This window comes from Sander vitreus, chromosome 15, assembly GCF_031162955.1.
Source record: "Sander vitreus isolate 19-12246 chromosome 15, sanVit1, whole genome shotgun sequence".
Taxonomy (NCBI): domain Eukaryota; kingdom Metazoa; phylum Chordata; class Actinopteri; order Perciformes; family Percidae; genus Sander; species Sander vitreus.
The window spans coordinates 26,543,292-26,554,735 of record NC_135869.1 but is presented as its reverse complement, the minus strand read 5'-3'; the positions used below and the strand labels follow the sequence as shown (position 1 = coordinate 26,554,735).

Below are 11,444 nucleotides of genomic sequence, written 5' to 3'. Positions count from 1 at the left end.
AGAGCACGCTGTCGTCAGTCATTGTTTTCATCAGAGAGTGGTGATAGTAGTCAAGAAGGATCGTTGTTGTCATTACTCGCTGAACGGAAGAAAATACAATGGCTCAGACTGATGTCATGAAGTGGTGTATGTATGACATGCCAATCCGTATGCCATTTTGGCGTGTTATCAAGACGCATACTCACTTTTTAGCGTGTTTATCAACACAGTTTGTCCTCCATTGACCTACATTACGTGTGAATTATCGCCGTAGTTAGTATGAAAGGACTAAAGTCCGCGGATGGGTAAAAACACAGGTCTTTCACCCAGGAGAGCAGGGATCGCGTCCCGCGTGTGCCGTTTTATTAACATTTTTTTTTTTTTTTTTTAAGCCTTCCCCAGTGTTCTTTTCCTAAACCCAACCGTTTATTGTTTTCCAAAGCATGTGACGTTGGTCACCGTCGTGTTTTTTGTCGTTTTTTTTTTTTTGTGTGTTACTAAACCCTTTCCCTAAACGCGCATGACGGCACGGCGGTTCTCGGGATATGTTTACATCCGCTGCATACAGCGTAGACAAACATGTGGATAGCTATAAATGCGTACAGATAACACCATTTGGCTTTAGGAAAGTGGCATGTATGTTTACGCAAAGTCATGATGCCATGTTGGATGGCTAGTAATAAGAAGATACTGGCGTGGTCAGCTCTCGGGCTTCTCCTTGTGGAAGAGGAAAGATGTTGTTAGTCAAGGGCTAGCACTCCACCAATCAGATTGGTCATTGAGTCCGACTGCCCACTGGCCGATTCAACAAGTCAAAGTTTTCTGATGTACACTATGTATATAAAACTATATAAATAATACATCTTCTAAAGTGTAAGGCCTAAACTCAAACTCTGCCCCAGGGGGGTTTCGCCTCTCAAGCTTGGCTATGCTGTTTGCCATATGGTGCTGCTATAATAGCCGTACCAGCATTAAAAGCCCACTGTTACCCACTTGTTCGGAAATATTAAGATGATATGAGGATTTGCAAGTGAGTAGGACATCTTGTGCAGAGTTGAGAAGATTATTATCAGCGTGTGAAGTAGTGACCTGTTTGTGCCAGTCTCTCACCAGTATAATTATAATCATTTCATCTAGACGCTCACATGCATTGACGTGGTTGTTCATAGATAGTATTCGAGGTAAATAAAATAAGAGGTCTAGATTTGGTGCGAAATAAACTCAGTTTTGGAAAATACATTTGCAGTAGGATGTGTTTATCTGTGTTTTAAGCCCCCAACATCTCCTTCCAACACCATCGAGCGTAGGATGTAGGCATTAGAATAAAAAAAAATCAAGGCTTTGTTGTTTCCTGTATATGACGGGAGTATCATGGATGGATTACTGAACAGGCCGACCGGCCGGGTACAGGCCCAGCAGCCCTCGAACCTACGCCTCTGTATGAGACTGTTTGAAAGTTGGAAAATCAATCGAACAACTATGAAGAGACCCACACAAAAACAACAAGAGATGCAAAACAACCACAAAGAGATTCCGAATGACTACAGAGAAATGCAGAACAACCATAAAGAGATGAAAAACTCCTACGAAGAGATGCACAATGGTCACAGAGAGCTGTGTTGTTTTGTGTCTCTTTGACTGAGGGTGTCTTGCTCCTATATACTGTATGGGGGGGGTCCTTTTACATGTCTGTAATGTTGTCTCATAATGTCAATGGTTGCAGTTACAAATAGCAACTTACTGATATTTCATATTAAAATATTTCAAGTTGTGTATTTGGCATTCATTTGTTAAACAATGTCACGTTTATTAATGTACAGAACCTTCTTTAAAACTGTGCATCAATCTGGACCCCCATTCAGACGTTTCTAAACCTTAAAATCGGACTGCTTCCATCACCTTGAGCTCTTAAGAGTCTATTTCTGCCCATGTTTATTGTTACTGATGTCACCTGGGTTGGCAGAAGGTTAACCCTCACTAGCTCCTGTAATATATTGAATTATGAACTCATGGAAACATTCTGTGTCCCTGTGTAGGTGTCTGATATGTGATAGAGTTATCAGATCAATAGTTTTAACTGTATGAGCGCATGCATTTATCTGGCATGCAAAGGTTGATACTTTCCACTGCCCCCCCCCCTCCTCCACGGGCAAACACAAGTAGATGAATGAGACACACTCTCCTGCCCCATGTCGAGCTGTGTGGCTGTTTCGTGGATGCTTTCAGGGTCACATTAGATTGCAATCTGAAATTCAAAAGTTGCATCCAGGCCTAAATTTCCCTGTGCCTCCAGAATTATCCATCAAATTGTGTCAGAACATTTTAATGAGTCAATTTAAGTTGTTTAACCACTATTCAAAAGCCTGTGTATTGCAAATAGTGTTCTTTGTACCTCTGCTTGTCGTTTGCCAAAAGTCTTATAAATAGCCTACCTAGAAAACATGAAATAAACTGTCTTTTTAGGTTCAGATTTTCATTTTAAGCTGACTTAGTATATTATTAGTATATATATTATGATATGATATAGTCTATTCAGTTATTTATGGTATATTACTGCCACTTACTGGCTGATCTCCACACTACCTGGAAAAAAAAACTAGCAATGTCATGTGTGGGGGCGCTGTTTCCTCACTTCAACCATTACAGTGATTACTTCAGCCACTTCCAGGTATTGCTTTGTTACCATGAACACATTTCGCCTGCATATGTGATCGTTTTGTGTGAATGTGCGGCTTTCCTGACATAATATGTTTAGTGTTATGTTTAGTGTTATGATTCAAAAGCATTATTTAAGTAAAACTACGCAAAAAAGACTTGACGTTGTCGGCAGGATTCGAACCTGCGCGGGGAGACCCCAATGGATTTCTAGTCCATCGCCTTAACCACTCGGCCACGACAACTTATACTACACACCCGTAAAAGAAATCAATTTATTCAAACATCATTAAACATAAACCCGATGTGAAATTAAAGTCGTATCGCTGAAATATAATAAAAAGTGTATTTAATATAGCACCTTTTACAGACAAAGTCACAAAGTGCTTCACTAGAGAAGAAATGTTAAAATCATCATCAATTTGGTCATAACAACAGCCTGGCAATAATGTTGGGGAGAGAAAACTACAACTCGACCAACTCGACTCGCCTCATGCTGCGTTCCAGACACAATTTTTAGCCCGTAAGTTACGACTTCAAGTCACGACTTGGTAGCGTTCCAGGCAAAGTCACGACAAACCCTTCAAGCTAACGTTAGCTAGCGGCCACCTAACGTTGACGTTAGCTAGCGCTAGCTGATACTAGCGATTTCTAGTCCGCGACATATTTTGGGCTTCATTTAATAAACATAACCTGTAGCTAGTAGTACACATTCGTATGTGTATTGTTTTGATTACAATGTGCGGAATTACTTTACGTTGCCTATTTATGTCTATTTATTTCTATTTCTCACCGTTAATCACCAGCATCTGTACAGCATCAACAGGGGTGCCATTGTTGTTTATGTGTGTGTGTGACGTAAACAATTGTAACTGGTGCTGCGTTTCAGACACAATTTTTACCCCGTAAGTTACGACTTCAAGTCACGACTCACGACCTGGTAGCGTTACAGGCAAAGTCACCACAAACCCTTCAAGCTAGCGTTAGCTAGCGTTAGCAATTTCTAGTCGGCGACATATTTTGATAAACATAACCTGCAGTAGTACACGATCGTATGTGTATTGTTTTGATTACAATGTGCAGAATTACTTTACGTTGCGTATTTATGTCTATTTATTTCTATTTCTCACTGTTAATCTGTACAGCATCAACAGGGGTCGCCATTGTTGTTTATGTGTGTGTTACGTCAAAAACTGTAACTGGGAGTACAACAATCTGGTACGAGTTCACGGGTAGTAAGTCACGGGTTTGACTGCCGTTCCAGGGCACTTTCACGGGTAGAAGGTTGTGAAAACAGGGGTTACGGGTTGCCTGGAACGCAACATAAAGTTATATTTAATTTTTGGAGCATCATAGACTTATGTCTTTATTATAGTATCAAAAAAAGAATGTATATAAACCCAGTCCAGAACATCAGTAGAAAATAGAAAAATTACAATAAAAATATGAAAAAGATACCATAAAAAATATTATTACAAATATGTAATATAATTGTTTGTGCAAAACTATTTATTATTTTTGCACGGCATTTGTCTGGTGTTTGCTCCAGTCTATAAACCCTAAACTAAACTTAAACCTAAACTTAAACTATAAATCAGTCTTTAGAAGCTGTTATGAACTGTGCTGTGTTACCTTGCAGCAAAAGGACTGCCAAACACATCATAACAATCTCCTGACGATTCCTGACGATCTCCTGACGATTCCTAACGATCTCCTAACACAGGGACGTGGACATTTGAAGGGGCTATTGCCCGGGCAACAATAGCATGTATCTGTGCAGGTCCCTGTCCCGACATATCCGAACGAGGTCCTAACACAGATCATGTGAACTGTGCTGCAACAAGTAACAACTAGGTTATCATTATCATAACTACCTTTTTAGTCTGGCTTTTAGGTGTCTGTTTTACGTCTTGGTGCATGTTGGTATATACCAAGTTGGAGTTTTTATCTATTTCTCATCCTGCCTCTGGGGTTTTCCTCAGCTCCTGTTTTTATTTTTAGTGATTGCTTTTATTTAGTGTCTGTTTTGTTAATTACAAACACTGACACTTCTGTGAAATACTTTGCGTTACATTTTATAGAATGAAAAATGCTATACAAATAAAGTCTCATTGACTGATTAAAAGGGAAACTGCACACAAACATAGGCCTATAAGAAATCAGTGGTGTGACCAAACAAGGCAAACCAGATTTGTGTTCACCTTTAACTTGACATGTTGCGTAATGTTTCCTGTTCTCTTCTACTTGATGTATGTACGGTATATTGTTAGGCTACTTGTACATGTTACCTACCTAGTAGTCTCGCTTTGCCAGACCCTCCTCCTAGGGACTACGTATGTAAAGTAGCATTATTACATTTTCTTGCATGTTTACATATTGTATTTTATAATGATGTTCATTAACGTGCTCTGTCCCTATCAAATAAATAAATACAATAAATGAAAATATGTAACTAATTGTGATTCATTATCATGTCGGTCATTACACTTTGCATCAACCTACATCCTGGACTATACACCTGCCCATCGCACATATAGCCTACTATAGGCCTACATTTTTTGCACGTTCTGCAAAAAATGTTACAGCTATTTTGTATATATGTGTTTCTGTATTTATTGTTTATTTCATATTGATGTTCACCGTTTGTTTATCCAACCACCAATGCAAATTCCTCGAACGTGTAACTTACTTTGACAATGAACCCTTTTCGGATCCTGTTTCTTGTAATGTTCTCTTTTTTTGTTACCTTCCTACGAACACAAATTAGCATTATTTTTTAACTCCGGCATGTTTACATCTTGTATTCTATACTGATGTGTATTAATGTGCATTGTCCCTATCAAATAAATAAATCAAACTTAAAATATTAAACTAATTGTGAGTAGCCTAATTGTCATTTGGGGCATTGTTGCCACTGAGCTGGAAGCAGTGTCACCACGTGACTCCTGTAGTGAGAGAGCCTGCTGTTTGTTCAGCGAGGCAGAGGAGAAGAAAAATGGCGGCTCTAGGCGAACCCAAACAGGACGCCGGGCTAACGTTTTGAGCTTTCACACCCGAAAAGACACAGGGGCTCCACGGGGTTACTGCACCGTCTGAATCCCCACCGGTCCATCGTTGCAGGGGTGCCGCTTTCGTTTGCGTTCGTGTAGGCTAAATAAACGCAATCATTGGGATATTAAAATAATAGATTTCGCCTATCATGAGAGGGAAAAGAGGCAGGCCGCCCAAACCGCTACCAGCCGAGGACTCGTCCGCAGCTACGGCCCGAGGCTTGCGACCTAGGAGGAATCTCAAGCCCAGGTTGAGGGATAGCGGGGATGAGGACGTCGAGAGCCCCACAAGGGAGACCCCTAAGTCGGCCAAGAAGAGGAAAGCGGGATCCGTCACGTCAACACGGGGCAGGGGACGAGGTAGAGGCGGCGGCGGTGGAAGAGGAGGCAGAGGGGGCCGTGGAGGAAAGCGCACGGCTGCCTGCAAAACAGTGGTGTACGACGACCACGAGAGTGACGAGGACGACGATGCTGTCAGTCTAAGGTCGGAAGAGGACGAGTTTGTTGAGGAGGAACCTCAGTCCGATGAGGATGAGGCCGTCGGAGAGGAGTCTGATTGCCTTGAAGATGATGTGCTGGACGAAGAGGTGGAGGAGGAGGATAATGCCAGCTACTGCACAGAGAGTAGCTTTCGGAGTCACGCCAGCACTCCGGGTAAATAAATACTATGATCAGGCAGTGGCTGCAGTGTCTCAATGTGCACTGCAGAAGTTGGGAAATACATCCAGTAAATGCTGCTGATTATTGTTTCTGGTCCGTGCAGGAAGCAGTAAGGTTATTGTTCAAAATGGAGAATGCACACTGTATGAACACAGGCCGCAGTCAGCTCATTACTGCTGCAGGTGCTGTATCACTAGCGTACCATCACTGTCATCACATCTTAAAGCACGCCGTTTTATATAATTCACACGTTTTAAGAATAACTCCGAATGCATCTAACTCGAAAAGTATTCAGTTGCATTTAGGTTAATAACTTAGCTGCTAGCGTGCTAACGTTAGCATGTTGAAATTAGCTGCCTACTGAAGTTAACGTTAGATAACGATGACTTTACTTAGGCTACTATAGCTCCATTCAACACGTACTGCTTTATAGTTAGAAGTGAAGAAGAAATTGTAGTTTCAGATTTAAAGTTGATAAAAAGTAACTTAAAATAGCCAGCTAGCTAACTTAGCGTGGCTAGCATGCTTGTCATTTTGACACTTTGGCAGCTTTCAACTTTGTTAACCTTACAATTCATCACTCCCAAACTCCCTTAAAACACGACAGCGAATGTCTCTTAAGGTGCAACACAAAGAAAGGGGGGTTAAAATGTGTGGTCTGACTAACATGTACGTGATTAGCCAGTTGGACAGCTAATGTTTTCCTAGATACAGCCTCATTAAGCTAATAGTTGACACTGGCCATGTGTTTGAGTCAGCTCAGCCAAAGTAGCACACTTAAAAGTTTGCTACCAACTTTAAACCAGACTATTTTGTTGAGTTGTTTTGTCCGTTTGAGGGGTTATGACAAACTAACTGCACCTGTAGGTTTGAGAATAAAAGAGTTACAACTACATTTAGAAATAATGCACAATATATCCAACTGCATGTTGGATATATTAGTATCCAAACGAACAAATAGGCCTACATAAGAGCAGGGTAATGTTGATAAGATCAAACCTCGTATTTTGACTATTGTACCTCAATATATAGTTCAGTTCAGTCACTTTATTATCCCTGATGGGAAACTGGATTTGCGGTCAGGAGCGCACAATAAAAAAACAAGTACAAAAATGTTTCCTGTACAGTACATACGATATTCAGAACACAATAATACTACAACAGCAGTCTCAACATTTTTTAATTACATGTGCATATTAAGACGAATATATGACTCTCAAGTATAAGAAAAACAACATGTTAGATGTTTTTTTCCTCTGCTGTAAGCTATGAAGCAAAACTATCAATTTTTAATTAATGTTTACTGATATCATTTTTGTATCCTACAGGGAAGAAAAAAGCACGGGCTCCTCGACCTCGCACTCCCATCCTCGAGGAGAAGGAGATTCCTGCTCTTCAGCTTCCTGACTCCTCTGAGGATCTCCTGGTGCCTAACGAGGAGCTGCTCAATGCCACCTCCATCTACGAAGTGCTACGGAACTTCAGCATGGTGCTGCGTCTCTCCCCCTTCCGCTTCGAGGACTTCTGCGCGGCTCTTGTAGGCCAGGAGCAGTGCACTTTAATAGCAGAGACCCATAATTCCCTTTTGAAAGTCATCCTACGCGAGGAGGACACATCCAACACTACCTTTGGCCCCGCTGACCTAAAGGACAGCGTCAACTCCACTCTGTACTTTATAGACGGCATGACATGGCCTGAGGTGTTGCGGGCGTACTGCGAGAGCGACCGGGAGTACCATCACGTCCTGCCGTATCAGGAAGTGGATGAGTATCCCTATGGTCCGCTCGAAAGTAAGATCAAGGTGTTGCAGTTTTTGGTGGACCAGTTTCTGACCACCAACATCGCCCGCGAGGAGCTGATGTCCGACGGCAGCATGCAGTACGACGACCACTGCCGCGTCTGTCACCGCCTGGGCGACCTGCTGTGCTGCGAGACCTGCACGGCGGTCTACCACCTGGAGTGTGTGAAACCACCACTGACGGAGGTTCCAGAGGACGAGTGGCAGTGCGAGATTTGCGTGGCACACAAGGTGCCGGGTGTCACAGACTGTGTGGGCGAGGCGCAGAAGAACAGGCCCTACATCCGCCAGGAGCCCATCGGATACGACCGCCACCAGAGGAAATACTGGTTCCTAAACAGAAGGATTATTGTGTAAGTTAGGACCCTCGTGCCTTTCCGCTCCACTAGAATTACCTTTCTGTGCCAGCAGCTTTAAACTTAACAGATTTTATTACCAAATACATTAAAACAAAAAGGGACATATAACAACCAATACAGTGCTGTCCAGCTGGTAACTTAACACAATGGCATGTTACAACCCTTTTACAAGTAGGGCTGTGCAATTAATTGAAAAGCTCTTCAGAACACAAGACAAAATACGAGTCTACTTGCAAAATGTAACGTGCAAAATATTATTTTTTTTCTCGATTACATTGTTTTTGTCATCGTTAGGAGCCGAAATCGCGATCAAAATTCAATTAATTGCGCAGCCCTATATGTTAGTAGTTATATACCTCAGTGCACTGTGGGAAACGTGTAAAGATCTAAGCATCCATGTAAAACATGTCACCATAGTCATGAAGCAGTGAAAAAGTAGCCACTGTAAACTGTAGTTAACCGTGACCCAGGTAAATATTCAATAATAGCCTTTTGAAACCAAATGCACGTTTACTCTAAATGACAAAAAAAAAATCCTCCAAATCAAATTGCAGCCAATTGAAAACCGTTTCCTAAAAGAAGAAAAAAACGGCCCGCTGCTAGAGCGTGAAACTGAAAGTTGCGTAGAATGCAACGTGTTTCCATGAATTCAGTCATCAGTTTGAATAGGGATTACAAAAGAGACGTGCAATCCAAGTCCTGTTATCTTAAGTGATGTGTTTCCTGGTGGCCTCCCCCTCACCCCAAGCTTATGTTAGACTTTATAAATAAGAGGCTGAATTCCTCTTACTGTGAGAAAGTATCTGACCTGTAAATGTTTTTAATTTGGGTAATTAAATAAAAAAGGCCCTCGATGTTTGAGCTCAACTATTGTCTTTTAGGGTCCCAGTGTAGCCTGTCCCTGACACTCGTTTTATCTGGAACCACATTATCTTTAACTTCTTCAGACAGCTGATGTCATTCTGTATGAATCAGCTTGTTACTGCAATTGAATTTGTGTATGGAAATTATTTTTTTGCAGCTTGTTTGTACAGGGTTCTCCCTACCTTTTTTTTTATATAACAGTATCTCAGCAGAGTTGATTTAATCCAACCGAGAAGAACCTCAAAGAATAGAAGACGATGTTTCTTTCACTAAAGTTAAAAGTCACACTAATCTACAAGGTATAATCAGGTGTCATTAATCACTGTCATACAGTGACCACGTTTATGTTTTCTCGGTTACATTTGATTGTAACGGTACCTTGCAGTGAAGTGATAGAGCAAGTCATGTGGTTTGTTTCGGATATTTACCAATGTATCTAAGAACCTGTCCTGCTCTACCTCCCCAGCGAGGAGGACGGGGAGCACGAGAAGAAGAAGATCTGGTACTATAGCACCAAGGCGCAGCTGTCGGAGCTCATGGAGTGCCTGGATAAGCAGTACTGGGAGATGGACCTCTATGCCACCCTGGAGGAGATGAAGGAAGAAGTGCAAGCCCACATGGACCTCACAGAGGACCTCACCAACAAAGCCCGTGGAAACAATAAAGCCTACCTCACTGCTGTCAACGGTACGGATCTGATACTGTCTTCATTCCCCCCCAAAATAGAGATACATTTGAACCCTGTAATAGTGTAACCTTATTCTGGCACATGTGAGTAGTAGGGCTGGGACCATACGCTTCTGTCCCCATTTGATTCTTTCACGATACAGGGGTTTTGATTTGTATTGCGATTGTCCTTTATTTATTGTCCTTTATTTATTTATTATTGCAGTTGCAGTTTTTTTTTTTAAACTGATTTTCGATTTATTTTTCCACCCCATCTGATCAGGGCATCTGTAACTTGAGCTGTAGGTGAAGGTATTTCTCTTTTTTTGTTTTCTGCAGACTTACATTCTTTAAACGGTTGCATCGAAGCTTCAGATAGCGTAGTTCCTCCCCTCAGGCAGCAGTGCTCTGCTACAGTACAACTGTTAGGCGCTGCCTTTTCTTTCTGCTTCACGCTCTCTCAGACAACAAGCAACCGTTTTCCTCCTCTACCTCCCGCCAAGGAGACGGCGTGGTCTGAAAGCTTTTGATTACTACGCCAGCAGTTTCCGTTTGTGTGTGACAGGCTGCCGTATCTGTTTTCGTAGCAGTGTTCCTGTCTCTGTCACCAAAGTGCCTGAATTTCAGCTCTCAGAAAGACAGTGTGTGGCGCTATGTTTTATAGGGGAAGTTCCTCTGGCATCCTGTCAAAAGCTAGAAGTTGGAATAGGTATTCTGTAGCCCTAAATGGAATAGAGGTGTTTTTGTAAAGCCATTGCAGTGCTTTTTTTCCACCCCATCATAAGTGATTAATGGGTGTTGCTGGTATTTTTCATCCGTTAAAAACCCGCTGCAGCACAGTGCTGCCTGCGCCTTGCATTTCTTCATCTGGGATGGTTGGGAAACAGCTCTTCCTGTAGTCCTCTCGTAAAAACAAACTGTAGTTATACAACATGGTTAGACAGGAGATTAGATCTAAAGATCTTGGCCCTTTCAGGAAACAAACTCTGCCCCGTCTGGGTCTGTGTGAATGTAAATCAGTTTCTTTGCCGGGTTAACTGAGTTACAGACTTTAGATTTACTAGAGTCTAAGAACAAGTTCATATTATTTATGTGTTATTATATTGCTTCATACAACCAGTCAAAAGTCACCTGGAACTGAAAAGCAGCGTTGATTTGATCACTGGAGTATGTTGTGCTCCAGTTGCTGGTTAGAGCTGAAACGATCAGTTTAATCACAGACAATTTAGCGGCAACTATTGTTCATTACTTCAAGTCATTTTTTAAGTGCTCATATTATGCTCATTATCAGGTTCATAATTGTATTTGGAGGTTGTACCAGAATAGGTTTATGTGGTTTCATTTTCAGAAAACACCATATTTCTGTTGTACTGCACATTGCTGCAGCTCCTCTTTTCACCCTGTGTGTTGAGC

General features: G+C 41.7%; 1 protein-coding gene and 1 non-coding gene across 4 annotated transcripts in view; one reads left to right on the top strand and one right to left on the bottom strand.

Moving 5' to 3' along the window:
- Positions 1 to 2,797: 2,797 nt before the first annotated feature.
- trnas-aga (transfer RNA serine (anticodon AGA)) lies at positions 2,798 to 2,879 on the bottom strand. The gene has a single exon. It is a non-coding gene; the product is annotated as a tRNA-Ser (tRNA).
- A 2,726-nt stretch (positions 2,880 to 5,605) lies between these two features.
- bptf (bromodomain PHD finger transcription factor) overlaps positions 5,606 to 11,444 on the top strand; it is a 35,288-nt gene continuing 29,449 nt past the window's right edge. For all 3 annotated transcript variants that reach the window (XM_078270294.1, XM_078270292.1, XM_078270291.1), the window contains exons 1-3: positions 5,606 to 6,338; positions 7,673 to 8,495; positions 9,832 to 10,052. In XM_078270294.1, coding sequence (XP_078126420.1) covers positions 5,834 to 6,338; positions 7,673 to 8,495; positions 9,832 to 10,052 — 1,549 coding nt within the window. In that variant the 5' untranslated portion in view covers positions 5,606 to 5,833. The remainder of the gene's footprint in view (positions 6,339 to 7,672; positions 8,496 to 9,831; positions 10,053 to 11,444) is intronic.